The 27,680-nt window shown below is 46.9% G+C and overlaps 1 protein-coding gene across 2 annotated transcripts; it reads left to right on the top strand.

Moving 5' to 3' along the window:
* The first annotated feature begins 93 nt into the window (after nucleotides 1-93).
* Nucleotides 94-27,642, top strand: dennd4c (DENN/MADD domain containing 4C). Of its 2 annotated transcripts, XM_076143701.1 has the most exons (34): nucleotides 94-375; nucleotides 10,003-10,313; nucleotides 13,720-13,972; nucleotides 14,055-14,124; nucleotides 14,854-15,023; nucleotides 15,115-15,356; nucleotides 15,465-15,531; nucleotides 15,628-15,686; nucleotides 16,259-16,403; nucleotides 16,653-16,828; nucleotides 16,968-17,068; nucleotides 17,353-17,571; nucleotides 18,158-18,303; nucleotides 18,508-18,546; nucleotides 18,795-18,925; nucleotides 19,014-19,146; nucleotides 19,664-19,870; nucleotides 19,963-20,091; nucleotides 20,231-20,381; nucleotides 20,500-20,619; nucleotides 20,695-20,817; nucleotides 20,909-21,040; nucleotides 21,217-22,295; nucleotides 22,968-23,160; nucleotides 23,255-23,352; nucleotides 23,440-23,615; nucleotides 23,725-23,892; nucleotides 24,003-24,201; nucleotides 24,317-24,427; nucleotides 24,547-24,684; nucleotides 24,771-24,888; nucleotides 25,274-25,430; nucleotides 25,530-25,594; nucleotides 25,717-27,642. In XM_076143701.1, the coding sequence occupies exons 2-34, from the start codon at nucleotides 10,015-10,017 to the stop codon at nucleotides 25,851-25,853; spliced, it is 5,751 nt and encodes a 1,916-aa protein (XP_075999816.1). In that variant the 5' UTR covers nucleotides 94-375; nucleotides 10,003-10,014; the 3' UTR covers nucleotides 25,854-27,642. The 2 variants fall into 2 exon arrangements, with proteins under 2 accessions (XP_075999816.1, XP_075999817.1); XM_076143702.1 differs by lacking the exon at nucleotides 18,508-18,546.
* Nucleotides 27,643-27,680: the final 38 nt, after the last annotated feature.

Genomic DNA, 27,680 nt, shown 5'->3' with positions numbered 1-27,680 from the left:
ACGCAACCTGTTCACCGATATTTCCGATAGCACCTGAAGGCAGCGGCAGTCCGTGTTGTATTATCAGCAGACTGAAGCCTCTCCTCTCCTCTGGGCGGTTCCATTCTGAAACAAACGTTAAGGAAGAAAAGCTCCAACTAAACTATCAGCTCACTCACAAACATGGCGCCTCTCCCTGCCGACAACTTCAGATGAAAGTGTGGCGAAGAAGTAGCAGCAAAGAACCGCGTACAGTACCTGACTGCTTTTTAAGTTTGTCTTTCTGTTCTAGCGCGGTTTATTTTGCACAAGTACAACAGCGGAATACACGGAACGGGTCAAAACAGCAAGTTGCCTACATGTCAACATCGTCCGTCGGTGTAGTATAAACAGCTGGTAAGTGCCCACATTGTCTCGTATCGACATAAATTAAATGAACCTGTCTATTATGTGAGTTGTGTTTTACTCTTAACGTTGTTTTAAATACGTGGAAGTGGTGTTGGCTAATGTTTCAAGCTAGAAATACATGTTCATCTTGGCCTCTTAAATAGTTCTCATCATGCGGGCACAGAAGGCAGCCACGTATCACCGCACAGGGTGATATTTCTGTTGTTATACCCGCAAGAGTGTGTATTTCCTGCAAGAAAGTTGACCTAGTTGCGGCTCGGATGCAACAGTTGGGAATATAAAACCTCCTCCGCTCCGCCCTGCTCCCCTCCCGTCCTGCTGGCCTTTCTTGACGCCACACAATCAGCCTGAGCTCTCCTGGAGCCTGGCTAACCTCGCAGGTGTCTTGCTTGCCCCATTCTCTCCCTCTCTCTCTCACACACGCACGCACGCACGCACAAAGAGACACGGCCTGCCAATGTATCTTCACCAGGATAAGGAAATGCGGAGCCGCTGCCGTTTCGTTTTGTGGTGGGGAGTTCGTGTTTAGTAGGAAGTTGATTTTCCTGCTAACAACTGACACACTTCCTTTTTATTTCATGGAATATCTGAATACGACACGTACGCATTTGTACGTGCAATAGCTGATGCTCTTGATAGTTTGTGGCTTGTTAGTCATCTCTGCTTTTTGAGGCTTTAGTCTTTTTGAGCCCTCCACTGTCCTCAAGGGAACTGCCTTCACCTCTGGCCTGGGGTCACAGGTGCCGTCCTCATCTCACTGAAGAGTCCATTTGATCCTTTGCTAGACCAGCTGACTGGACATGTATCTTCCTGCCTTATCGTTTTCTGTGTTTTGGAACTCTAGCGGGCAACAGACAACCTCACATACGTCTAGTCTTAGTGGTCTAGTCTTAGTGGTTTTTAGGAGACAGCTTGTTGTCCGTCCTTATCAGTCTCCCATTAGTGAGGGCAGGTATCAAGCCTGATCCATCCTCAACTTGTCCTTCGTCTAGAACTATTGTTGTCTTGGTTTTTGTGTTTATTTGTCTCTGCATTGCATTTTTCTGAGATAAGCGCTTCGCTCTTGGCAATGAATTCCTTTTGTTTTGAAAGTCACTGGTCCTATTCATACCCCAGTGATTGAGGAATATGAGGGATAGTAAGCAGTTTTTGACGTGAGGTTGGGTGAGAACAATATACCGTTTGAGGCGCTCACAAATCTATGCCTCAGCACTTGATTTGTCTCCAGCTGTGGCAATATGAAACCCTGAGGGCAGCAGAGTGCTCCCTGCCCAGGCTTCCCATCACTGTTTGGTGATTCACGGCGTGCATGTGATGTCCTGTTATGACAGCTATGGCACAAGCCCCAGCACAGCACAGGAGGGAACTTCCTCTTCTGGTGAACCAACTGCCAATCATACGTTAATTTAGGTGCTTTAACACCTGACGTCATGACTACAAACAAGAACGTCTTAAAAAGAATAACCTAGGAGAAAACCATAGCAGGTGTTCTTGCAGAATTCAGCAGCTAGCCAAAGCTTCTTCTTTTCTTTTTTTTGCTCCAGTTTTGACACATGGAAACACAGCAAGAATCACTTTCTCAACCTTGGCTTGGCCCTGGTAGTCTGTTGGAAAAAGGGAGCGGAGTGAATGTTGCCTTCTCGTAACTGTTACAGCAGGTACAAAGTGGGTCACGGCTGCGCTCTGCCTTTGCGTACATTGATCTTGTACTTTGTCACCAATGGGGGGGTCATCCAAAGGCTCTGCCAGGTGACCAAAGAAAGGAGGGAGATTGACCAATGGGACAGCAACAGACAGGAGAAGGATTCTGCCATTACTGCAATTCCGTTTTTTGTTAGTAAGAGCAGAAGGATGGAAGGAAATGACTCTGCAGAGAAACTAGATTCTCATGCAAGAGAGCAAAATCCAATCCACTGACATTGTGATTTGGCTCTCCTTCATATTTTTATAGATTTAGAGACGTATTAACTCCCGTTTCCAGCCAGAGACACACAATTAAGATTGTGTAATCCAGCCAAAAAAACGTCTCAGGTAACCTATTCCCTTCTCACTGACCCTTGTCCTTTGCGATGTGCCAGGAGGCTTGTTTTGTTTTCGCCTTTCAGTCGGCTTAGATCTGCACTCTGCGTCTACGCTGAGCTAGTTAGCGAGGGCAATGACTTTGCCCTCTCTGGCCTTGCTTCAGAGTGGAAAGAATGCCTTCTGTTTGGCGGTCTGTCACGCTTGAGGAGGGGGGCAAGTCTTGTGACGCGTCTGCTTAGCTGAACCTCAGCCCCGTTTCTGCTGCCCTCTCATCCTCTACCTCGTATTTTCACACATCAAGTCATTTCACTTCTTGTCAGTGCATCAGTTTATGTGTACAGTGTGTGTCCCCGGGCTATGCAGGCAATGGCTGCTTTTGACACCAGGCACACCACACCGCAAACTTCTCAAGTGCGTCAGCGTCTTTTGTAAACACACCTGCCTTTCTAGTCACATGGTCATGGTATTGTTGCAGGAATCAAGTATATCAAAAAGCACAGACAGACTGAAAGTAAAAGTGGAAAGCTTCAGGCATTGGCGATTTATATTATTAAGCACATTTACCCCGATGGTTTCTTGTAGTTTTATCACGCTTTTGTGTTATTAGTCATTTCTATTATTTGTCAAATGTAACATAAGAGGAAGGCTTATTGCCATCAGTGCAATTTGGCTCTGAGACCTCTATTCCTCCGAGGTTGTTGACAGCAATCGACAGCCTGAAAATGAGAAGGACGTTTGCTCATTGCCTCTAAAATAAAATCGGCAGGTGTGACGTTTACACGAACATAATGGAGGAACAGAGTTTCCCCATTTGCTTGTTCAGGCCGTGCAGAGGGAGAGAGACATTGTTAGCACGTTGATATGATGATGTCAGGCTTATCACACGGGCCTATCTGTCAGCCTGAGAGCAGATTGGCTGAACAGTCTGAAGAGCAAATATTGAACTGTACAATAAGTTTCCAGTCTCCACCAACTGCCAAGTGCATTTTGCCTGGTGGAGGAAGCGGTTGGTCTCTTCATGTGGCTCTGCAAACATTAATAGGCAGACGGAGGTATTTACAGTCCTTACAGACTACACACATGCATAGTTTGCAGCATGTGTATGCAATCCTCAACCAAGGTTCCACATCAGAAACGGCATACTTGGTGTTTGTGTGGTCACGGCTTTGTGTAGGTTTTGTCACCTCGTTGGCACCTTGTAGTCCGTCTGGCCCGACACCACTAACAGCACAGTGTGGTGACAGGTGGCAGGGAGAGACGCTTTGCCTCTACAGATCCTCCAAAGCCAGGAACACTGAGTGGCACTTGAGCCAGACACCGGGCTGAAACTGCGTAGCTGCCACCAGAGCTGAGAGCATAACGTGTCCGAGGCCGCTGCAGCTTAGAACGACGACCGTTCGCTCTCGGTGGAAGCGCCAAGGCTTTCTCTTCAATTATCTCCTTGGAAAGTCCTGAATCTTTAATGCTTTTTAGTTTCTGTGTTACACGACGCAGAATAAATCAATCAATCTTTCATGCAATGAAATTAAAATTGTAATGGAAACACGTGCAAAGCTTTTTGGGGAAAATCCCAGGGATTCTGATGAGACAAATAAATGTACGAATACTAGGGCAAAGCGTTCCTCGGGTAGATCAGGTACTTTTCCCTCTTCCCTCCTCCCTGCCCCACCCCGGCCTAAAAGCACCCCTTGGATGTTTCGTGTGTGTGTGTGTGTGTGTGTGTGTGTGTGTGTGTGTGTGTGTGTGTGTGTGTGTGTGTGTGTGTGTGTGTGTGTGTGTGTGTGTGTGTGTGTGTGTGTGTGTGTGTGTGTGTGTGTGTGTGTGTGTGTGTGTGTGTGTGTGTGTGTGTGTGTGTGTGTGTGTGTGTGTGTGTGTGTGTGTGTGTGTGTGGCAGTAGCTCAGTGGGTAGAGCTTCCGCTTGGGAACCGGAGGGTCGCCGGTTCGAGTCCCTGCCGAGGTGCCCCTGAGCAAGGCACCGAACCCTCAGTTGCTCCCCCCTCTGCGAAGGGTGGTAATGTAATGTAAGTCGCTTTGGATGATCGTAATGTAATGTAATGTAATGTGTGTCCCATCCTGTTTATTGGAAAGAAAACAAAAAATAATACTGAAACTGAAATGAAAAGTCCCCTATGGACATGCCGGACACCTGAACAATGTTTCTGCCAAGTTTGGAGGCGAGTGAAGGAGTGGCGCTTGTTGCAACTCTGAACAAACACAAGCACAATCTCCAATCATATTTGTGATTTGATGCAGGCGGTGAAGAAGCTGCTATTTTCCTGAACTTCCTTTATTTACACTTGTTTTATTTTGTGGAACCAGTTAATAAGTGTTTGAGGAAGTCAAAGCATGGCGTTCAGGTAGATGTTAGTATAGAGGACATATATGAGATATATGAAGTGAGGGCTCAGCCTGGTCAGTCCCCCGTCATGATGAGGTCAGCCTGCTCATCTGCATTAGTGAACACTGTGGCTGAGATCATTGCTTCTCTGTCTGATCGTGCAGAGTGTGTGCTGCACAGTATTATTTGTTTGTGTGTCATCCCCAGCTGTTGCGAGGCAAGCTGCGAGTGGATCTGCTGCATGCCAGGCTACTACTAAAGACACACACAGCTCTTTCTGTTGTCCAGCGTTACACACAAACGTGTACATGCGCACATGCACAAACTGCCTCCTTTACCCGTGAGGAACAAACCTCCAGGCTCTTTTGTGTGAACGGGATGAGGTCATTGTCGGGGAGACCGCGGGGGACGGCGTGAGGGGTTTCCACTCTAAGTGTGTTTCTAGGTCCGTCTCTGTCTTTCTGTCTGTCTTTCTTACTTTCTGCTGGCTGCTCGTAGCTTTTGGATGAACTGAATTGGTGCCCTTGCAGACTTCGAGGCTGTCTAGGTGAACGCCATTAATGCCACAGAAGCGCTGAAGGAGAACAAACACACAGACCTGGCACACGAGCGTGCGGGGTAGAACCTCCCTTGTTGTATTTGTGGCAGCTCGAGAGTTCCTCTGTTTCAAGGGGTTGTTGGGTTACATTGCCAACCTTTGGCCCATTTGCAAGCGAGTCCAAACCAGTGCCACAGCCAACAAATGCACACACCGGCTTCCTGTAGTGGCCACGGTTATAAAGCAGATACTAGTCTGAGTGATGTTTATTTATTTGTCTGTGAATTTCATGATCTTGATGCTGACGAGCCAATTCAAGAGAAGATTCCAAGAGAGACTCAGTACGTTAACACGGACACTTTACTCAATTTCCGTTGGCGAGGCAAAATGCAATACAAGAGATATACATAGATAGAAGTATATTAATAATATATGTAATGTAATATGACTTGTTTCTGACTTCGGCTTACAAATGGAAGCCCGCCAGGTGAGGGAATGCATGCACAGATTGCTTACGCCGAGTGTAAGCTTAGGAATCGGCTCACAGTTGCAAAAATCTTGATCTGTTACTTAACAGTGCGTGATTTTTGAAAAATGTCTTTATTGCCTGCCTCGCTGTAGAATTAAAGTCGCATGTACACACACCGACTGTGACGAACGCTGCCCTCAATGGGAAAGTCTGTGTTTCATTGTAGTGTTAGCTTGCCTGAAGGCCAAGGTCACGGTTCATTTTAGTAGTAAGTCGACTGTATTTATGTTTTCTATACAAATGACACATACAATTGCAATGTGGACTGTTGACTGGGTCTTTGTGTGTGGGAGGCCAGAGAAGAAGCCATTAGAGCTTCTTCATCGTATTCTGCTTCCATGGACCGTAGTGACCCCTCCGCCGCTCAGACAAAGAACGTGACACCCGATCATCAGGGTGCAGGAGTAACAGAGGAACAGGTTTTCAGATGCGGAGGGAGGGAGGGAGGGGCATGGCACAACCTTTAGAGGCAGGGGGGCTCGAGTTACAACACCACACTTAATACAGCAGGAAATTTAATAGACTCTCCCCACTGTTCCTTTTACCTGAAACGTCGTTACAAGCCCAGAACAAGTCCAGAAAATCCCCGAATGTTATGTTCACTTTTATTTACAGTAGCTTTATGGCTTTTAGTCAAATCCCTCGTCCAACAAAATCACTGTTTACGGCCACTGCCCTGTTTTATTTGCTTGCCAGACATTTTAAGTGGGCTTTGTTTATATGTTTCATACTGAAACTCTGGCCTTTTTTGTCTGAGGTTTCAAAGTACATCTCTTCTAGTATGCGAAAGACCTGCAGTTCAGCTTCCTCAGCCAGAGTGACTTGCAGTTACGGTTACACGGCTTCTCATTGTTGGCGCTCAGTTGCCATGGCAGCATCACTTTTCGTCCATCATGCGCTATTCTCGAACCGATATTTAGCCGTTGGTGTGCTGAGGGGAGAAGCCACTGGTTATGATGCAACACACGCATACTCGCATAGTTCCTCACACACACACACACGCCAATCATTTGTTTGTTCATGTATGAAAATGTTTCCACCCAGCTCAGTGATGGTCCAGGGTATCGTTGAGTGTAACGACTAAAATGATACAATGATTTGTTTTATAAGGATACACACATTATACGCTTACTTTGTGGTGTTGTTTCATATCTCCTATAGAGTGAGAGTAGTGTAGTATACATCCTGTGGTATCTATAGGCTTGAGTAAGTTGATAGCACTGCTACTCTCTTCCCTTTCTTAATGTGATGAGAACTGCAAAGGATACGACGAGACAAACTCCAAGAACATCACCACATCCTAGAAGTCACTACAGTATGCAGTTGCTGTACAGAAAATGTTATGTAGTGTGTAAAAAAAAAAGTGTAACCTTTTGCTTCCTTCTTGATTTCCTGTGTGTTTCGATGTAGGCGGCTGTTTGTGTGTGTGTAGGGGGGACGGGGAGGTGTGGGGGGGTTGTTTGGCCTGTAGTGGTAAACAGGTAACCTAGTTTGCGTTGTTTCTAGTTTCAGTTGGGTTCAATACCTGAAATGTGGATAGTACACTTCAGTAAATCTATTTCACATTAGTTTAACATCAACATAGTTTCCAGCAGTTATTGGCCACAAAGAAGAGACGATAGAAAGGGCCCTCTTCTGAATCATCACACTAAATACACTTCTTAGGGATCTTGGTCTAGTTTGTGGCCTTCACCGTATTCATGGCGACAGCAGCACACATTGCAGTAATCCTTTACACTGACTTGGGCTCTTAACAAAACGACTTCAGTCCCAGAGAGGACCTAGATGCATTAATGCGATGAATAATTCAGACATCTCACTGAGGTTGAGCAGCATTTATATACACAGAGTGAATTAAACACGCCCGACAATTGTTTAGAGCTTTGCGGGGGAATATCTGATAGCTGAGTTATGTTTGATCCCAGCAATATCCAGGCAGCAGGGAAGAGAGGGCATCTTTGCTCTGACTCGTTCTCCTCTGCCTTCCTGCTGGGATCGCCGGCTGAGTTCTTCCCATTCTGCTCCTCTGCAAGCAGCTGAACCTCTTCAAAGCCAAGTGGGAGTGACCCGGTACGGCAAACCCCATTGTTAGCGTTCAGAGCATTTTGTCCGCGGTATTTGCTCTCGGAGTGCTCGTGTGGTTATTGTCGTTTTTTTTGTTTGTGGAAAAGTTGAAGTCATTGAAGCGTGGCTAGTGCATGGAACTGCTGCTGTAGAGACTTGTGTTGGTAAGACCGGCAGTATGTTCACACACGCAAAGCAGCTCTTTGTTTACGTGTAGCGATCCTAGTAAAAGCGTAATAAATGTCATTACTTCACACACATCACGTCTTTGCCACATCTTCGCCGCCTGCTTTATAACCTGAAAGACAAATGAAATCTAAGCGCAGGCTTGAAATGTGTGTTTGCTATCCAAGCCGTTTGGCGAGAATCATTTTCCTTCCCAGGCAGGTCAGTCTGGCTCCTCCTACTCCTTCCACAGCCCAAGCCAACGGATGTCCTGCACTGTACTCCGGCCAGTGGACACGACACACACGCACAGACACACTGCTAGAAATGACTGACCAGCTCAGTAAAGCGAACACGTGTTACTGTTTGAAGGAAGCTAACAAACGAGGGCCGGAGATCTTCCTGTATTATTATAACATGCTTCACCGGGGACATTCGTTATTTGCTACATTGTCGATTTGTCTCGGTAAGACCCGTGTCTGTTACCTTGGAGACAGCACTGTTTTGAGATTCCTTGTCAGTTGTCCATGTGCCAGAATGTGTGCATGGACAGGAAGTAGGTCAGCCACCATCAGATTCGGGGGCCGAGGAACAATGCGGTGCTTTGCTTCACTCTTCAATTTTCAATTTTGACACGTTCTTCTCTCTGTTTCCTTTTCTTTTTGTCATCTCTTTCCTTTATCGGAGTGGAGATAGCACACTTGCGTAGGTTTCAGAGCAGCTTTTAGACCTGGGCACATCTCAGAATGCCTTGTGCTGTGGATCAGCGTTAGTCATGATATGGTTGGCCAAAATCTAATTACACCAAAGCCACAGTAGTAGACAGTACAGTATACACACACAGGTCTGTCTGCGCTCCCTGCTGCAGTTCAAAGAGGCTTCATCTTTCTCCCGCCACAGCTGACACACTACTGGAAAAATGTGACTTCCTGTGTGGTTCCTAGCGTCTCTCTGGAGAGGACATGGACATATTTGTTGAGTGTCTCGTCCTTCACACACAGCTGTTTGCTCTGTTTCACTTCTGGCCCGCGCTTTAATAAGTGAAGTGCTTTTCTTAGGCGGTGGATTAGGATCTCTATCGTGTCTTGGTACGTTTCAACAATTCCGTGATGTCATCATCCAGATAAGGTATTTGTATATGGAAGAAGTCTTGTGTTTTACACCGATAATAAGAGCAACTCCGGTAAACCAAGAGCTGGGTCATCACTTACTCAGTCACTGACAGTTAATGAGTTCCAAATCTGTGGTCTCACCGTGACTCAAACATTTATTTGTCACAAATGCAAAGCAAAAGACATAATTTCACACACCTCCAACACTTAAATTGAGGGCTTTATAGATGCAGGGTTTTGTTATTGAAGCTTAAGTTGAGATCAAATTTCTAAAGTGCCTTTCAAGACTTTGCCATGTGTTGATTTATGCACACAGTGGCATTTCTGAACATTCCTCTGAGCTCGGCTGCTCTCCCTTGGCTCTCTTTAGCCACCAGAGCTTTAACTCTCTCTCTCTATCTCTCAACATGCTTGGAACAGTGCTCTGATAGACAACGAGAAGAGACCCTTCATCACTGCCTGCAGTTTGTTTGCTTCCTTGCGGCACAGTGGTCTTAAAGGACTCTTGCAGGAAGCCTGGTTTAGCATGCTGCCTATGCTTTCAGGAGTCAGTCCATCCCACCATCCCAAGAGGGATTTCAGAACTATCCCCACAGCTTTGCTTTCAGTACCACACAATGTCCTTTGTGGCTTTGACCTAAATGCCCAGAGTATGTTTTAAGTATACACACACACTGTGTATGCCTCACAGCCAACTATTAGAAGCTTTGCTAGTGCACCGCAAAACAAAACCAGATCCCAGTAAAGTCAAATCATGAAGTGTTGAGCTTCATCATTTCACTTGGTCGTTGTTTTTGGGCTACATGGTGCTTTGCAGTGTGTCTCAACTCATTTTCTTACTTTTCAGGTCCATCCAGCCATGATTGAAGACAAGGGCCACCGCGTGACCGACTACTTTGTGGTAGCCGGGCTGACAGACAAGTCCACGCCCTTGGAGCAGGACCTGTCCGACACCAAATCCAGCGGCCCCAAGGCGCCCATCACCGACTTGGCCGTCATCAACAAGTCAGCGGGCGAAAGCGTGCCGGAGGGCTTCACCTGTATTGACGTCACATACAGCGGCCAGCCAGCCAACTTGAATCACGGCAGCCTCAAGAGTCCCGAGCTCTTCCTGTGCTATAAGAGAAGTCGCGGGAAGCCTCCGCTCATCGACATCGGGTGAGCCTGTGATTATCGGCGATGGCAGATGTCTTATTAGATTTGCCTCTGCAGCCTGATGGAGTACATTTGTAAGAGGACGTTTAGAGATCCAAGGCCTCCTCCATTACCACAGTATAATCTATTCGCACTAAAGTCGTTAAATGGAAATTAGTGAAAGCTCAGTCAGGAAAGACTGCATTCTCTCTGGCCTTGCCCTTCATTCATTAAACCCCCTCAGCCACGTGTCCTTCTGTCCTCTAACAACCTCTCCGTCTTAATACAGCAAACTCCTTCTTTGTATTCCTCTCAATTAAGTATGTATAAAGCTGGCACTCCTCGCTACCCACCTGTTTTTAAGCTACCGACGATTAGACCAACACCCAACCTCAGCCATGGCCACCGCCGCCAAGCATCAAGCATCCACTCAGAATCAGAGTAGCCTGGTGACCACGGCCAGCACTCTACGGGTCTCATCCAGCTCTTTGTGCATTCCCCCCCTCAGATATTCTGTGTTGAAAATATCCTCTATGTTTTGGAGAACACGGTGATGCAACAGCCGGAGGTATTTGAGCTGTCTGCACACCGCACTCTTCGTCTAAAGCCAGTTTGCGGCTCCCGCTGGGCCCATGTGATAGAATGTCGCAATGCTTCCACTTTGCTCTCCACCTTTTTTAGCCACTAACAAACTGGAGTTTCTGGTTACATGAGTCCACACACATACACACACACACACTGAGAGATTCCTCTTCCAAACGCAAAGTCAGGTTTTGGTCTAAAAGAGAAGGTGAATTGAAAACTCACTGACTTACAGTTTGATTTCCTACGGTTGAATCTACCTCAGCACTGAAAGAGCGCAGTGCACCAGAGCATAAACACAAGATCGTACGTGAAGTCCTGTTTCCTTAAAGAGATTACGCAATCCTTCACAGCACACTGACATGTAGATGGCTTTGCAGCTCGGATTCCTGCCAGTTGTCAGGTCACCATGTAAACCTCTTCCTGTGCTTCAAGAACCCAATTTGTCCATCCAGTATGCAGCTTAGTGATGCGTATTAACAGATTTCACGAGCTTTGACGTCGCTCTGCATCCACTTATTATTCCGACACTCGTAATGCAATATTCCTGAGACAGTAGGATCTGTTGGCTTGGCGACGAGGTGAGGTGAATTCCAGGAGTGGTAGTGCTGTGGGATTCAGATGAGAAGAAGGGTCAGTCAACATTTCTGGCCATGTTGTAACATTGAGTGTTCATTTCCGTCTGTCAGCTAACGTCTTTTCCGTCTGTTCCTTTTTGAGAGGAGAAATTGAAAACTAGCAACCTGTAAATCATTCTTCTTTCTCCCTTCTGCCACCTGTGCTGTCAGCAAAGCCCCGCATTCCCAAACCCGGGGGCCTCCGGGCGTCACGACTGGCTGTGCCCATTAGGACTCAGGGTTTTTTGTCACTGAAATGAGAGAGCGCATTGGAACTGTCCTCTGGCCTCTTTAGCTTTGTCCTGCACTTTGTCCAGAATAAATGGAGTGCCAGTTTTAGCAGAGAGGATTCCAGGACTAATAAATCAGCTTTTGCCTGCCCTGTTAGTGTCACAAAGATTGAAATTCATTGTAGGTCTCAGCCTTATATGAAAAAGAGGCACCAAAGCTTGGCCTGCATAGCATTAGCACATAGCATTGTCCAGATGGGAAGGGAGGACACGGAGCATGCTGCCATAGAAGCCCTGCGGTCATGCAAGAAGCTCAACACAGCGGGGCACCAATTTGCTCTCCCGACTGCAACTATTCCACCGTGTCACCGATGAAGAAACCCTGCTAATTGTACATCAAAGGACATGTAAATTGTATATTCTTGTTACCATGGATATGGGGATCTTGTATGTGTAAGCTGCCCCAACACCGTCTGGGATGTTGGATGAGTCAGCAGGTAAATATGTCTGCACCACATCACCAGTTGATGACTTTGACTGTAAGAGAGAGAGGGTTGAAGTCGAAGCTACGCAGGCGGCGGCGCTGCTGCTGCAGACCACAGGCACCACGGCTCCAGCTGCACACTGAGCAACCCTGTGCCCCGTGCTGCTCTGTGTGGAGCCAGAGCCAGAGACAGAGCCAGAGCCAGAGCCGTGCCCTCTGGATTACAATTTCAGATTACACATTTTTTCCAAACTTGACCTAGTGTGGGCTGTTTTTGTCAGATGAGGGTGTTGCACTGTTTACCTTCAGGAGATTACAATGGAAAAGTAATCAGTGGTTTGTACACCAGGCCTGGAAATGAAGCTTGGTCACTTTTGAAGGAGCGGCAAAATTATAGCGAAATACGATTGGAATTATATTTTAAGAACTATTTCTGGGTTCTTTTATTCTTCCACAATATAAACCAGATTCCATTAGAATGCAGCATGACACCCACAGGAAGAAATGCAGGGGAATAGTCCCTCAAGAATTAGTTTCTTTGCTTTTTATGGCTTTTTAGAATGTTTATGTGGGCTGGGACAATAAATGTCTAATAAAAAGCCAGCATGAAAAGTTCAAAGACAAAAATCTATCCTCCTACTTAATTTAGCTTTGTAGGATTCTCCATCTTACTCTGGCTGTAGACCTTCTGGCTGTCAAACCTCAGGAGGTCCAGGTTCAGGACCATCCAGAGTTTGAGTGGAAGTTTGGTAACGGTTGCGTCATTTGATTGTGATTTATTAACAGCTGTTCTTTGGCACGGTTGCCAGTTTTAGGACATTAAAAGCCAGGCCCGGCAGCAGAAGTGATTCCAGCAGAACACTCAGTGAAGCGTCCACGAGAGATTTGTATGTAGGAGCACGAGTCATTCCCCCTGCCGCCTGCACTTAGCACTGCCCTGCTATCTGCCATTTTAACTTCCACACTATTTTGACTTTCTGATGTTCCTGTTCTCTGTGCTCAGGTCTGATTTTCTCTCTCTCTCTCTCTATCGCTTGCACATAACCACCATTCTTCCTGGAGGCGATCATGCCAGACGTCAAGCTATTGTAGGGTGTGACCAATCTCCCTGACATTCTGTAATCGTCGTCTATTGTCCTCTTGACGGCGTAAACGCGGTTGTTTGATTTTGATACATCTAGTTTTGTTCTGTGAAAGGGAATGTTGATTACCTTGTGTAGGTTTTAAATGCACTTGAGAACAAACGGAAACACCGCAGCTCATGTTATGACTTAATTCATTTTACAGTGCGTTTATTGTTCATTTTACAGGTGGCTTTAATGTCGCACATTGTCCCTGTGCGGCGGACTTTAAGATTGTAGCGTTGAGCCGTAACTCGCGGGTTTTTATGAACCTGTTGAACCACATCTGAGACTTTTGGTTTCGAAGACAGGGTGTCATTTAGTCAATGTAATGCCAACATCAGAACTTGTCTTGTATGCACAGCTGTATCACATCTGTGTCGTTGTGTTTATCAGGGTGCTGTATGAGGGTAAAGAGCGCCTGATCCAGGGCTGCGAGGTCATCCAGGCCACGCCGTATGGCCGCTGCGCCAATGTCAACAACAGTTCGGCCAACTCGCAGCGGATCTTCATCACCTTCCGCCGCGCGCCGCTCGTCCAGCCCCAGAATTCCCTGGCCGTGACGGACATCTGCGTCATCATCACCAGCAAGGGCGAGACGCCACCGCATACCTTCTGCAAGGTGGACAAGAACCTCAACTGCGGCATGGTAAGTATAGAACCAAGTCCAACCCCAAGAGAATGCCAACATCACCAGACCAAATCCTAAAGCTTGTTTTCAAACCTTCCAGTGGGGCTCCAGTGTGTTCCTCTGCTACAAGAAATCTGTTTCTGCCTCCAATTCCATCATTTACAAAGCTGGTGAGTTTTTGAATTGATTGTTTTTCCCTTTGCTTTCAGTGTTTTCTTTAAAGTGTCCCAACATCCTCCAGTGCAGAACTCATTAGTGTCCATTGTTGTGTCCCTCTAAAAAGCATCGGTCATGGCGAAACCAATGTGCGTCTACGATAACGCACTGGATTGTTGCGGCCTGTGTTGTAACTGGCATTTCTCAAGTGCGTTTTCGCCCCAAAGTGAACGCTCCCTTAACAGCTCGGCCTTTGGAACCGTCCATTGTATAACACCAGTTTAATCAGTGTTCATATGAATGTGTGTGTGTGCGCTCACACACCCGCAAACACACGCACACGCGGGCTTTATCTTTAGCCAACCTTCTTCCTGTGAGGTGGCTGTTTATTCATCTCAGACAACAGCACTTCCTGCCACGCCCTCTATTTGTGTCTACTGTGCATGTTTGTGTATGCGAGCGTTCACATAATGAGTGTGTGTCTTGTCGGAATGTCAACACGAATACCAGACGGTATACAGTCTGATTACGTAGAAAGCATCTTGACTGAAAATGTTGATCTTGTGTTATCTACGTCCTTTGAATCCTTGCAGAGGAACAAAGCCAGAAGGGCAGCGGCTCTGTTCATGCACCAGAAACACACACACATATGTTTTTGAGAAGCTACAAGCTTCATCAATCCAGATAAAAGGTATGTTTTCATGCATGACTAACACATGAGGCGGTTCTCTTTTGCTTTTCAGGGCTGATCTTTCGTTACCCAGAAGAGGATTATGAGTCCTTCCCTCTGTCAGAGTCTGTACCTTTGTTCTGCTTGCCCATGGGGGCCAACATCGAGTGCTGGGCACCCAACACACGTGACCCTCTACCCGTCTTCTCTACATTCGTCCTAACCATTTCCTCCGGTGAAAAGGTGAGACGCCAAGACTCTACCGCTGTGATTTGAGGACAAAGTACACTATCAACCACCGTGTAATACAACCCCGACCGTTTGTCCGTGCCAGGTGTACGGAGCGGCCATCCAGTTCTACGAGCCTTATTCGGCGGAGCTGCTGAGCGAGAAGCAGAAGATCCAGCTGGGCCTGCTCACCACAGTGGAGAAGAAGATGATTCCCAACAGGCCCGTGAACACCAATAAGTGCATCTGTTTGCTCTCCCGCTGGCCGTTCTTTGAGTCCTTTCGCAAGTTCCTGATGTTCCTCTACAAGCTGTCTGTGTCCGGCCCTCACCCTCTGCCCATTGAAAAGTAAGAATCTTACTCAGTCATCTGGTGGTCGCCTTTGTGGTTTAAATGTCAGTTGTTGAATTTTCTGTCAAACTTGAGCTTAATGTAATCCTGTCTGTCTTCCCACAGGCACATCTCACACTTCATGCACAGTGTGTCATTTCCTTCACCTCAAAGGCCCAGAATCCTGGTCCAGGTGAGAGCTTCTTAAAAATGAGTTTTGCCATTTACAAATATGATTTACTTTTGTTTTTAATGTGATTAGTTTTATTTTTTGCCTTTTTGGTTTCAGCTCTCAGCACATGACAACTTGATCCTCTCCCAGCCTGTATGTACACCCTTACCCCTCAGGTACACTGGCCTTTTGTAATGCTTACATAATGTTGTCTGTCATACTTGTAGTGGAAGTAGTTGTACCTGTCTTGGAGAACAAGCTGTGAAGACCAAAACATACATATTCCCAAATGAAAAGATGTAAAAGTACTCCTCTAAGTCAGTTGTCCAAGATGAAATGCTCACACAAAAACACAAAGTTGAGCAGAGAGCATTGAACCAAAAGAGAGTCGGTGTAGTAAAATCACACGTCGGACACAACAACTCTCAACAAGGCTTTGCTATTATGAGCGTCCCAAAGCAGTAAGGCGGCGTTGTATCCAAGATATTGCTTGTTGTATTAGTGTTCTTTTGGGATCTTCATTATCTGCCATCATTTGAATGGGATTTGAATGAATTTCCTTGCATTACCCTTGCTTCTCTGGCATTTATCCCATCAATTCAAATGTCTCTGCACACCTCTGTGATCGTTGCCTCTCCTTCCGTCATCCGTCCTCCTTTCGGCCTCTTCTTCCACCTTGTGTTCCATTCCGCGTTTTTGCCTCCTTTTAAAATTCCTCTCCTCCCTGCTTCCTCTCCCTTCCTGTCAGTGGGGCAGACTACAGCACGCTGCTGATGAATCTGGGCTCAGAGAACTGCGCCACACTGCTGCACTTTGTCCTGCTGGAGAGCAAGATCCTGCTGCACTCGCTGCGACCCGCCGTGCTCACCGGAGTGGCTGAGGCTGTGGTGGCTGTGAGTACCCACGTACCCATGTGCAAAGCCATGTCGCAACACGGACGGTTTGCTCTAGTTGCCTCAATCAGTTTGTATAGCGATGAACCAACATTCACACTATAAAAGCAATTTTGGGCTGCTAATGTGAGAAAAGAATGAAATTATTGGTGCATTTTTTTTGTATTTTAATTTGTGGCGCTTGAATGTTTTTAACACTTGTAGTAATCCAGTTTTTCTCTTCTCTATCTCGTTTCAACCTTTCCACAGATGATCTTCCCCTTTCAGTGGCAGTGTCCTTACATTCCCCTGTGTCCTCTCTCTCTGGCGGGTGTCCTCAACGCTCCCTGTCCGTTTATAGTGGGTGTGGACTCCCGCTACTTCGACCTCTACGATCCCCCGGCCGATGTTGTGTGTGTGGATCTAGACACCAACACCATCTACCTGTATGTTCTCGTTTACTACTTCTTTTTATACTGTAGTTCAAACATCAAGACGTATGCTTAACTGAGATGAGAAGTTATTTTTCTGTGGCATCTTTCCATTTCTTCCACCTCAGTGTTTCTGTGCTGTCATGTGTTACAGGTCTGACGAGAAGAGGCACAGTAACTGGAAAAACCTTCCAAAGAAGCAATGCAAAAGCCTGTTTAACTCACTTAGCAACTTGCACCACCAACTGGCGACCGGTACAAACTGCATCCCAACATCTTTTTGTAGCTAAAGGCCCCTCACGGCCCCTCGTAAGGGTTAAAATGCAGCGATTCGGCAGCTTTCTGTGTTCCTTGTTCAAATCACAGAACAAAGCACTTAAGAGAAATAAAGTGTACAAAATAAATCTTTATAAAAGTAGAAAATTAGCTTCTTAAAGGAAGTATTTAAGGGTTAAGTAATGTGCAGTAAATTATGGATTCACTATTGTGTTATATGGAATTTATTTATATTTAAAATGACCAGAGAATTGTTTTTTCAGTTCGCCAAACACCGCAAGACGCCTCGGCAGTGGAGATGACCCCCATCGAGGCTGATTTCACCTGGCACAAGAAGAAGACGGCGCTGGAGATGGAGATCCAGGAGGCGTTCCTGCGCTTCATGGCCTCCATTCTGAAAGGCTACCGCTCCTACCTCAAGCCCATCACCCAGGCGCCGTCTGAGAAGGCCACGGCTGCCGGCTCCCTCTATGATCTGCAAGGTAAACACGGGCTCCTATTCGATCAAAGAACGGGGTAAACACACATTATGCCATGTGTTTGTTTCCGAGTCATGTGGAACTTTGATCTGTGATGTCATAGTGTGTCCTTTCTTTACTCTCTTGCACAATTTACACCCTTAACTCTTAAGTCGCCTCATCTACTGCTTATTGTTATTGGCATGTATATTCCAAAGACCGTCTCAGTGATCACATGGCCTGCTTTAATAAATCAATTACCTCACCACTTTGCTATAAAAGGTTTAACTTGTTAGGATGTTTTTCCTGGGAAATCGTTCATTCCTCCATTTAGCTTTGCTCATACAGATCGATGTTGGAGGCCGATAGAACGAAGGCAAATGCACCTAACTCAATATTTGTCACTTCTTCTAACAGCTACACACTTGTTTCCCGGAATAGTCCACTCAAGAATAAATCAATCAGGGTCACACTCGAGCTTTTTACATAACTCAGAGTATTTACTTGGTAACTCGGATACAAATACTAATACTCAAATCTTGACTTTGTGGAATGCGGAGTCAGTCAATGTTGTGAAATGTCACCGTGACCTCTTGGCGCTGTCCTGCAGGGTTTCTGAAAAGTCGAGACCGCGCCCACCAGAAGTTCTACTCCCAGCTCACCAAGACGCAGATCTTCATCCGTTTCATCGAGGAGTGCACGTTTGTCAGCGACAAGGACACAGGCCTGGCCTTCTTTGATGACTGCATTGAGAAGGTGACTTCCAGCATCCTACGCGTCTCACACATGCAACACACAGTTATTGTTTTCTTCTCTTTTTTGCTTTGCCAACTTTCCTTCCATTACGTCACCTTTGTGTTGTTCTATTGGCAAATGGTATTAATCCACTGGGAGGTGAGGGGAAGCCCAAACTTCCTCTGATTCATTCTGTTCCTTTTGCTCTCTTTCCCCTTCTTGCAGCTTTTTCCCTCTGACAAAATCACCGACAAGGGCACAAAGGTAACGGCCTCTCCTGTAAACTGGATCTCCTAGCACCTTGTTTTGTGCCTGGTACTAACATTAAAAGAAGATGGATGCACCTTTCAAATCTATTCAAAAAGGGACAAATGAAGACTCATTCTTGCCTTTCCCTTGTCCTGAAATTAATCAAATCATCTTCTTTAAGTCGTTTTGCTTGCGAAATCCACGACAAAAGTAAAGACACTCCTTTCAAAACTCTAAGGCTCTGGGTTTGTCCCTGGCTACAGGTTGAAGGAGAGTCATCTGAGGACACAAAGCTGTTGGAGCTGGATGAATCCCAGAAGAGTGAGCACACCGTTTTCGTCATGCCACCTGAACCGCCACCTGACGACGGATCTGAACCCCGCCCCAAATTCAGGTCAGCCATCATAAGACCCCATTGTAACCAGTCTCCATCAACCCAAAAGTATGACATTTCACTAAGAGTCCCTTTTCTCTTCCCTCAGCTATAAGAGCTTCCCCAGGCTGAGCATGGAGCTGTTCGACCGTCCCAGGGAGTTACGGCCAGCACTGAGCAGCAGCGCAGCCGGGGCCAGCCTGTCCAGCAGCCCTGCTCTGCTGGCTAAGAGGACCAAACAGGTGCGAGCACACAATCACACAGTCAGCTCCAGTCAGCCATTACAATTTCATCGGTTTCCATTTTAATATTGTCTAGTAGATTTATGATTAATCGCACTTGTTAAGCTATTTACAGAACAGCTTCACTTGGAACGCTGCATCCTTGAGCTTAGGCCAAGGAGGGAATAGCAAGTAGAGAATAGCGCTGCTTCAATGGTGTGTGAAAGCCAAACTGAGCTCCAAGGAGCCGTTGGCCATGACCTGACTTTTGTTGGATGACAAATAATGTCCCTCAACAGAAGCTGAGGTCAGACGGAATCAGATGAATGACTTGAATAACATTTCCTTCAGGATGCTTTTGTAGTTAAATCATTTCTTCCTGTCGTATGTTAATGAGCCGCTACTTTATTATTTACTTGACCTCTGTGCGTTCTATAAACAATCTTTGTAACCGCAGCAGCACTATTTCCTCAGCATGTACTGTCTGTAGTAACATAGAACTTGATGTGTTGACAATATGAACTGGTCGCCCTAACAGGAGATCAAGTTGGCTTACAGGATGGCGAAGCGGTTCTACTCCAACCCGCAGCTGTGGGCCCGATGCCTGTTCAGTCACTGCTACAGCCTCTGGTTCATCTGCCAGCCAGCTGCCGTGCGCCTGGCCAAGTCAAAGACCCGCGCCATGCAGCAGGCTTACAACATCCTCCTGAAGATGAGGACCACAGAGGTGGAGGTGCTGGATGAGGTACAGTCACAGCATTTTGTATTTTTATAATCCCACCTTTTAATCAATATACAAGTCATGAATAAGTACTGGTGTGTCTCTCTGGGGTTCAGGTTTGTTACAGAGTAGTGATGCAACTCTGTGGCATTTGGGGTCTCCCTGTTATGGCTGTGAGGGTCCTGTTTGAGATGAGGAATGCTGGAGTGAATGCCAATGCAATCACATATGGATATTACAACAAGGTAATGTATAATCTAATGCCTCTAGTAGGCTCAAATACATCTGAAATCGATACCAAAACCCATCTTTTAAGCAGTTTTGGTCTTAGTAATCCTCTGCTTTATAGAACGCTCCTCACCTTTTATTCTCTTTCCTCTCCAGGCTGTCCTTGAGAGCCCGTGGCCGAGCCCTAACCGCAGCGGTCTCTTCATGTGGACTAAGCTGCGTAATGTGCTCCGTGGCGTCGCACAGTTCAAGCAGGCCCTCCATCGGTCACCCTCCGAGAAAGAATCCCCAAAGACTAATACCACTGGTGGGAATGGATTCTATTCTAGGACAAACATCTGTGTGATTCACTTTTTCAGCCAGTGTGCATAAGATAGAAGGACTCATTCTGTTTCTTTGCTCCCTCTGTCTGCCCGTCTCTGCAGCCGCATCAGCAGGTGGGTCAGCAGTCACGGAGGCTGATCGTTTGAGCCACGGAAGCGCGGACAGCTCCAGTGAGATGAACGGAGAGGAACACAGTGTGACGGGCAACCACTGTATTAAAGGTAGGGAGTCACTGAATCACTATAGCCTGCAGCAATGATGGCCAAAACTACAAATATGGCCTCTGTGATCCACAGGAGGGCAGTCTGATCAAGGCTACGGCTCCAAGGATGAGTTGCATCAAGATCTACCAGACTCTTCACATATAGCTGCCCCCGTTTCCACAGAGGGAAGTAGCAAGGCCAAAGCGCAGCATCGTGGTGAGCGCAGCTACTTCCTCAAGCCTGCAAAATACTGAGGAGCAATGTTGATGCCTCGTGTTGTTCACCTTTCACCATTTGGTCTCACCAGGGGGCGACATAGCCGGCTCAGTGGACAGTGCAGTAGCCGTGGTGGAACCCCCGAGTCCTGCTGACATGCCCTCTTCTGTCCCCAGTATTGTCAAGCTGTCCTCAGGGAGCTTTGATGCTGGCAAGGAAACGGGTGAGAATATAGATGACATTCTCAAGTTGCACTGAAAATGACTGGTCTAAGCTCTGTATGGTTCTTTTTTTCCATTTAGTTTGTGCTCTACTTCATCCTTATGGTTGAGGTGTCCCGTCCCATGTTTAAATACTAAAAAGAACACAAAAAACTTTATCTCTCTCCCTCTGTTTCAGGAACAGGGAAGCTTTTTCGAATGCTGACCAAGAGTGATGACGTGTCGCTCCCTGAGGAGAACGCATTACTGGCATCCAGTGATGTAGCTAAGCAAACTTCTCAGCAGCGGCAGAAGGCCTTTGCTGAGCGTAGCTGTAGCTTCAGTGCTGAGAGTCGTGCTGGAATGCTCCTGGAGAAAGGCGTGGACCACATGGCCAGCCAAATGGGTGCTGACGCCCGAATCCTGACTGCTGCACTCTCTTCTGGGGCAAGTCCTCCTCCTAGCAGTGTGACCAAAGCACTGTTCAAAGACCTGGAGGAGGAGCCTGAAGAGGAGCAGAGTATAATACTTGGGAATCTTCCAGAGGAAGAGGCGCCAGTGCTGGAAGAAGAGAAGGGACAGATGGAGGACACTGAAGCAGAAAAGAAGGAGCTAGGCAATGATCCCACTGAAGTACTAGAGGAGGAAACAGTAAACTGTAAAATAACCCTGGAGAGAGCCGATGTGGAAGCGGGCGCTGACCCTCTCTCCCTGTTGGTCTCAGAGAGTGACGAGTCGGTGTCAGTCAGCAGCCTGGAGCCGCCGCGCTCCCTGCCTGCTGTGGTGTCCCGCAATCTGGCCGAGGAGATCGAAATGTACATGAGCCTGCGCAGCCCCCTGGGCGCCAAGTCCTCCAGCATGGAACTCCAGCAGGCTCAAGGAGACTCCCCTGATGCCCCACCAGCCAAACAGTCCCTGGAGCGGAGGTCTAGTCTTCCCGTACCGCCTGTCAAAACTCCATCAGGTTCCCCAGGGGACACACCCAAACGCAGCCCCGCCACTGTTACACGCTCCAAGACGTTCGCCGTGAAGACCAAGACCCCCGCCAGTGCTGCTGCCAGTCCAGGACCGAGATCGTCTTCATTGACTGCGCTGGTGAAGTCCTCTCAGGGAGGGTCGCTGGGCTCAGTCATTAACACCTTTTCAGGCATCAAGATGGACGCCCTGCTCTCAGGGCCTAAAATCGATGTGTTCAAGTCCAGCATGAAGCAAGCAGCAAACGTAGCCAGCAAAGTGTGGGGAGCTGTGGCCTCAGCGTATTCCTACTCTGATGATGAGGTGAGCGTCCTTGTGTCCTCGTGTCCTCGTGTCCTCATCTGGTCTAGGTTTCTAGTTTATGTGGCGGTGTGTGTGTGTGTGTGCTGTCAGCTTTCATAAACATTTCGTCAGCTCCTTTTTCCATTGTGCACTGAAAGCACTTTTCCATTGTTTTGGTTTTGGTGGAACTCAAAATTACCCAAAATCTATTGTTTTCAATAATTGCATTTCAATTATTCTGTTCTAAATTGCTGCCTAATCATCTATTTGATTGACACCATTTATACAAATAGCGGTCAGTGTTGCAATTGTAATGAATGAGCGCTTGTTGGAATTGGAAACATTCGAGACCTGGTTGACCACTGAACAGAAACATTACTGCAATGTATCAAATCTAAATTCAGTTTTTCATTTTGGGACAAAGTTCCGGCCACAATTGCACAACAAAACAATTGAATGTGACTTCATGTTGAGTGTTGGTTTATCATCATACCAACATGCCTGGATAAACACAGATCCCTGGAAAGTAGAATATTTGATCATTTGTGGTTTATCAGTAATCTGTATTAATCTACATCGTGCAGAATTTGTAGTTATTCGCTCCAGTATGCTAAATAACTGGTATGAACTTTCAGGGGCGACTCAGAGCAAACAAGCTGAAAAACAAACATTCAGTCACTCTTTCTCCTGCAGGATGACTTTGCTCAGGGTCCTGGCGGCTTCCCAGCCCGTCTGGACGAACACGTGCTGGCGGCGCACGACGGAGACGACTGTGACGACAGAGGGCCCATCCCCGGTCTGGTGGCCAATGGACTGAATCAGAGTTGCACAAGCCTGGGCAGCAGCAGCGGCAGCAGCGACACGGGCCGAGGGACCCACCAGACACGTGTGTGCTCACTCGCTTACATGCCAACCATCTGTGGCCGTGTGACGACCTTTAAAGATTGATTACATGTTTTTTTTCTGGTCTCTCTTTGCAGATGCGACTCTAGGGCGAGGAGCCAGGGGTCCCGACTCTGAACAAGGCTCTTTACATCATGCTTCCTCTTCTAGCATCTTCCAGAACTGTGCATTAGAGGTGACCGACCAGACCAAACGCCCTCTTTGCCTCACACACACTTCCACAGCTAAACGTCTATGTGACCGAAACGTTCTCTGTCGATAGGTGTTGATGTCAAGTTGCTCCCAGTGCCGCTCTTGTGAAGCCCTGGTGTACGATGAGGAGATCATGGCAGGATGGACGGCTGATGACTCCAACCTGAACACCAACTGCCCTTTCTGTCGCACAGCCTTCCTTCCCTTACTGCACGTCGAGTTTCAGGACTTGCGCGCAGCGACCGGGTAGGCGTTTTGTCCTCTCCTATTTCTATGATGTCATTTATAACACTGAAGGCTCAAAAGAGTTGTTGCTTATAGATATAGATGGACTTTGTTGTCATTTCCTTTCCAGCTTCTATGTGAACCCCAGTGCGTCAGGTGACAGCATCCACAGCGTGAGCACTCAGCCTACAGCCGGCAGCTCTGCAGATATTAAGACACCGGAGCTCATCACCTTCCCACCATCATCTGAAGAGGATTCCACTGAGAACCCAGAGAACCGTCCTGCATCAAATAGGAGGTATAAACAGAAGAGAATTGCATATAATAACACACATTACATTTACATTTAGATCTGGAATGAAGTGTGGAACGAGAACTTGATGAGATGAACTTATCCTGTGTTCCCAGTCTGGTTCCAGAGCCTGTGCAGTCTGATCCTCTGGGTCTGCTGGAGCGGCAGGCGGCAGGGAAGCGGCAGCGTGGCATCGGGACGTCGCTGACACGCAGCAACAGTGTCGGCGGCCCACTGCAGAGCCTGGACTCCTCCCAGAGACCAGGACATGGCATCTCCACCACCAGCCTGCCCTGTAGCCTGCAGGAGGTGTCGGTTAGTGCCCCCCTGTTGTCCCTGAGCAATGACATCGCTCTTAGATAATCTTGTGCTGCTACGATGATGGACAAATGTTGATGATGGATGAAACTCTACTTTGTGTGTTTGTCAGGTTGGCATGGGAACCAAACGGCCAAACCCTAAGCCCGTCTCTGTACCATATCTCAGCCCTTTGGTGCTGCGGAAGGAGCTGGAGACCCTATTGGAGAATGAGGGAGATCAAGTAATGCACACACAGACGCACACACACACACACACACACATATAGCCTCATGGTTTGCTTTGCGGTTCATATCTGAGAAAGTTGCTTCTTTAATTTGTCTTTTCTTTGCGTCCGCCCAGGTGATCTACACCCATAAGTTCCTCAGCCAGCACCCCATCATCTTTTGGAACCTGGTGTGGTATTTCCGTCGTCTGGACCTGCCCACACACCTGCCTGGTCTCATCCTCACATCAGAACACTGCAACAATGGAGTACAGGTTAGAGAAGAAATATTGCAAATATTATGTCATTTTGTTTATTTAAAGTAAGTTTAATAGTAAATAATATGTTTGTCTTTTTGCAGCTGCCACTGACCTCACTGTCTCAGGACAGTAAGCAGGTGTTTGTCCAGCTCCTATGGGACAACATCAACCTGCACCAGGACCATGGGGAGCCTCTCTACCTGCTGTGGAGGACCTTGTGTGAGTGCACACACACACACTGGAGACACCAAGCTTACATTGCATTGATTGATTTACACCTGAATGCAGAGGAAATTTGGTATTTGTTATTTAAGGATAAATTTGAGTCATACCTGGTTTTGCAATGATCGCTTCAATGAAAGGAACCGATCAGAGGAATTACCTGCAAAGGAAGCTTTGTACGCGTCTCTTACACATGGTAGACTGCTGTGTGTGATTTTGGCTTTAGCTGGAGCTGTAGTTGCACTCTCACTATTGGCCAGCAGAGGTCAGCATTAGATCGTGCATTGAAGGAAGTCCTGCGTCTGCACCCGACACTAAAAACTAGAAACTTGTTGATACTGAAATATGTGACGCTGACGTTGTGTTTGTTTACTTGTTTTAGTGGAGAAAAAGGGGACATTGGCTCCGACTGACCACCAGGAGATCCGTACCCTCCTCAACATGATTGTCCGTAACATCCAGACCAACGACGTGTACGGGCCGATCAACCTGCTAATCAGAGAGATCAAGCGTCGCCCAGAAGGGGTCAAACGGCAGAGGTCAGCCCCTTTCACTGCTCTCATTCCTCCAGGCCTCTCTGAAGGCGTCGAGTCAAACGTGCTTCCTGTCTCATGTATGCACTCTTGTGTTTATCTCAGGAGTATCTACAGAGAGATATTGTTCCTCTCACTTGTTGCTTTGGGACGGGAGAACATCGACGTGGGTGAGTGAAAGAACGCCCGGTTCATTAAACGTGAAACCCTGGGGTCTCAGGGTTCGGCCTTGACCCCTGACCCGTACGTTGGTGGCCTTGTGAACATTCGCTTGTGCTCTTTGTGTCTGCAGAGGCCTTTGACAGGGAGTACCGCCTGGCTTACGACGAACTGAGCGCCGAGCAGCTGAAATCTTTGCACCGCATGGACCGCCCGCCCACCTCCAGCGTCCAGTGGTGTCTTAAATCCTTCGGAGCCCCCTTCATTTGACCGCCGACACCCCTGCAACCCGTACAGTCAAGTATGATCGCAAGAGGGGGAAGAGAGGGTAGTGGAAAAGCGGCGGGCTGGGCTGTGAGAGAGAGAAGGGGAGGTTTTTGTATTTAAACACACCCGGCTGCCCACAGACGGTACTTCATGTCCTGAGGATTCCCTTTGTCCGCTCATAAAATGGTCTTTTCACAGAGTTTACCAAGCAGCTGCCCGCTAGTGGGACCTGTGTCTGTGAACTGCTGGGAAGCCCTGCGACTCATTTGAGTGTTTTTGGTTAGAGATAGTGTATAGAATATAATTGACTGTACAGAATGTGTCCAATGTGGCTAAATTGCATGCACTCATGTCCCAGGTTGTGCTCGCGTCCTCTAACCTTCATCTGGTCTCAATCTATTCACAGATTAGATTCAGTTTGCGTGAGTTGAGCAGTCGTCTGTTCCTTTTGTGCACTTTCTAAAAAAAACCTAACTCAAATTCACTCGTCTTTTTGTACATATTTTTTTACTCGGGGAGAATCTGAACCCAGGAGTTGCCTTATTTTGGAGGCGACACGTCTTAACGCCTCGACCATTTCTGCAATTCAAGTCTTAACAAATATGTCCAGTTATTGTTTTGTTTGGATGTAAAATGTACAGGCTCATGCTAGTGTTTCCTTTCTCTCTGTAAATACATTTTGACTGGACGTGTGTGTGTGTAAATGGGGACGGCACAGGACAAAGGCCGCGGACAATCACTGTCGATTACTACAATTAATTTCACAACATTCCTGAGGCCCCGCCTTTAAAAACGGCCCATCCGAATTCCAGTGCAGCTGTTCGGATGGAGAAATCGTGACAAAGAAATGTGTCAGAAGAGAAGATAAGAGGTGGTACTACACTACTCTAAAGCAGGGCTAACAGACGATGGTCCCATGGAGAGACACGTTTTTAATATCCATTTCTTTTAACAGTAACATGTTGAGCTAATATGCCTTATTGTCATGTTAGATTAGAATAGTATGTACATGGGTTATTCCTTACTTCCAGACTCTAACACAGTCATGTTATGGGATAGATGGAACGGTCCCTGAGAGGAAAACAAGTGAGGGTTTTTTAAAAATGGGCATATTATCTCTTGACAAGATCACTTTTAAGGTTTACACATACTAGTTTAGAGTAATCGTAGTAACAGTCGGAGCTTTATACCGCAAAGGGCTTTTCAATAATGCTGAAGAAAGAATCGGACAAGACATGACATTCCACAAAATGCTGAAAATGACAAAGCAAATCCGCTGTGACTTCTTTTTCCCGTCTGGAATTGTCGGGAGATGTGCGCCGACAGTCCCGTGGTAGACTTTGGAGAGTGAAGCTGACTTTGTACAGACGCAAGAATTTGTATTTTGTAAAGTTGTTGGTGGATTTGCACTGCACACACATTCAGACCTGGACCTTTGTAAGCCAGGGTGGGGATTGGCTGCTCTGCCTCGCAGTGAATCCCTCCACCTCAGTCCATTAACATCAGTTTGCTCTCCAAAACTAAATGTATCTATTATTTATTTTTGTACAATAGCCATGATGACTTTTGGACTCTTGTGTCGTCACTCGCATTTGGGTTTTTATGACAACCCCCCCTCCCCTCCATCAGTCTGAAGGGACTCCACCATGTATTTGCTTTGTAAATTTGATCTCCTTATAGCAGAGGATGTACAGGAAAGACTACTTTAACAATGATCTCTTACCGTCCTGTGGAATGGAATTGAATGTCTACAAACAATAACTGTGCTGCAATAAATGAGTTTCTGACTTGACTGAAAATGCATGAGTCCATTTATTTCTTATCAGATTG

This window comes from Genypterus blacodes, unplaced genomic scaffold (assembly GCF_046128005.1).
Source record: "Genypterus blacodes isolate CSIRO-AG114 ecotype Tasmania unplaced genomic scaffold, CSIRO-AGI_Gbla_v1 ptg000027l_1, whole genome shotgun sequence".
Taxonomy (NCBI): Eukaryota; Metazoa; Chordata; class Actinopteri; order Ophidiiformes; family Ophidiidae; genus Genypterus; species Genypterus blacodes.
This window is presented reverse-complemented; position numbering and strand designations above follow the sequence as displayed.

What these genes read in the sequence shown, in the direction of transcription:
- dennd4c (XM_076143701.1), top strand. Translation starts at nt 10,015, where the DNA reads ATGATTGAAGACAAGGGCCACCGCGTGACCGACTACTTTGTGGTAGCC. An exon ending in GCACCACCAACTGGCGACCG is followed by an intron (nt 17,069 to 17,352) that starts GTACAAACTGCA and finishes TTGTTTTTTCAG; the next exon opens with TTCGCCAAACACCGCAAGAC. An exon ending in ACTGCAACAATGGAGTACAG is followed by an intron (nt 24,685 to 24,770) that starts GTTAGAGAAGAA and finishes GTCTTTTTGCAG; the next exon opens with CTGCCACTGACCTCACTGTC.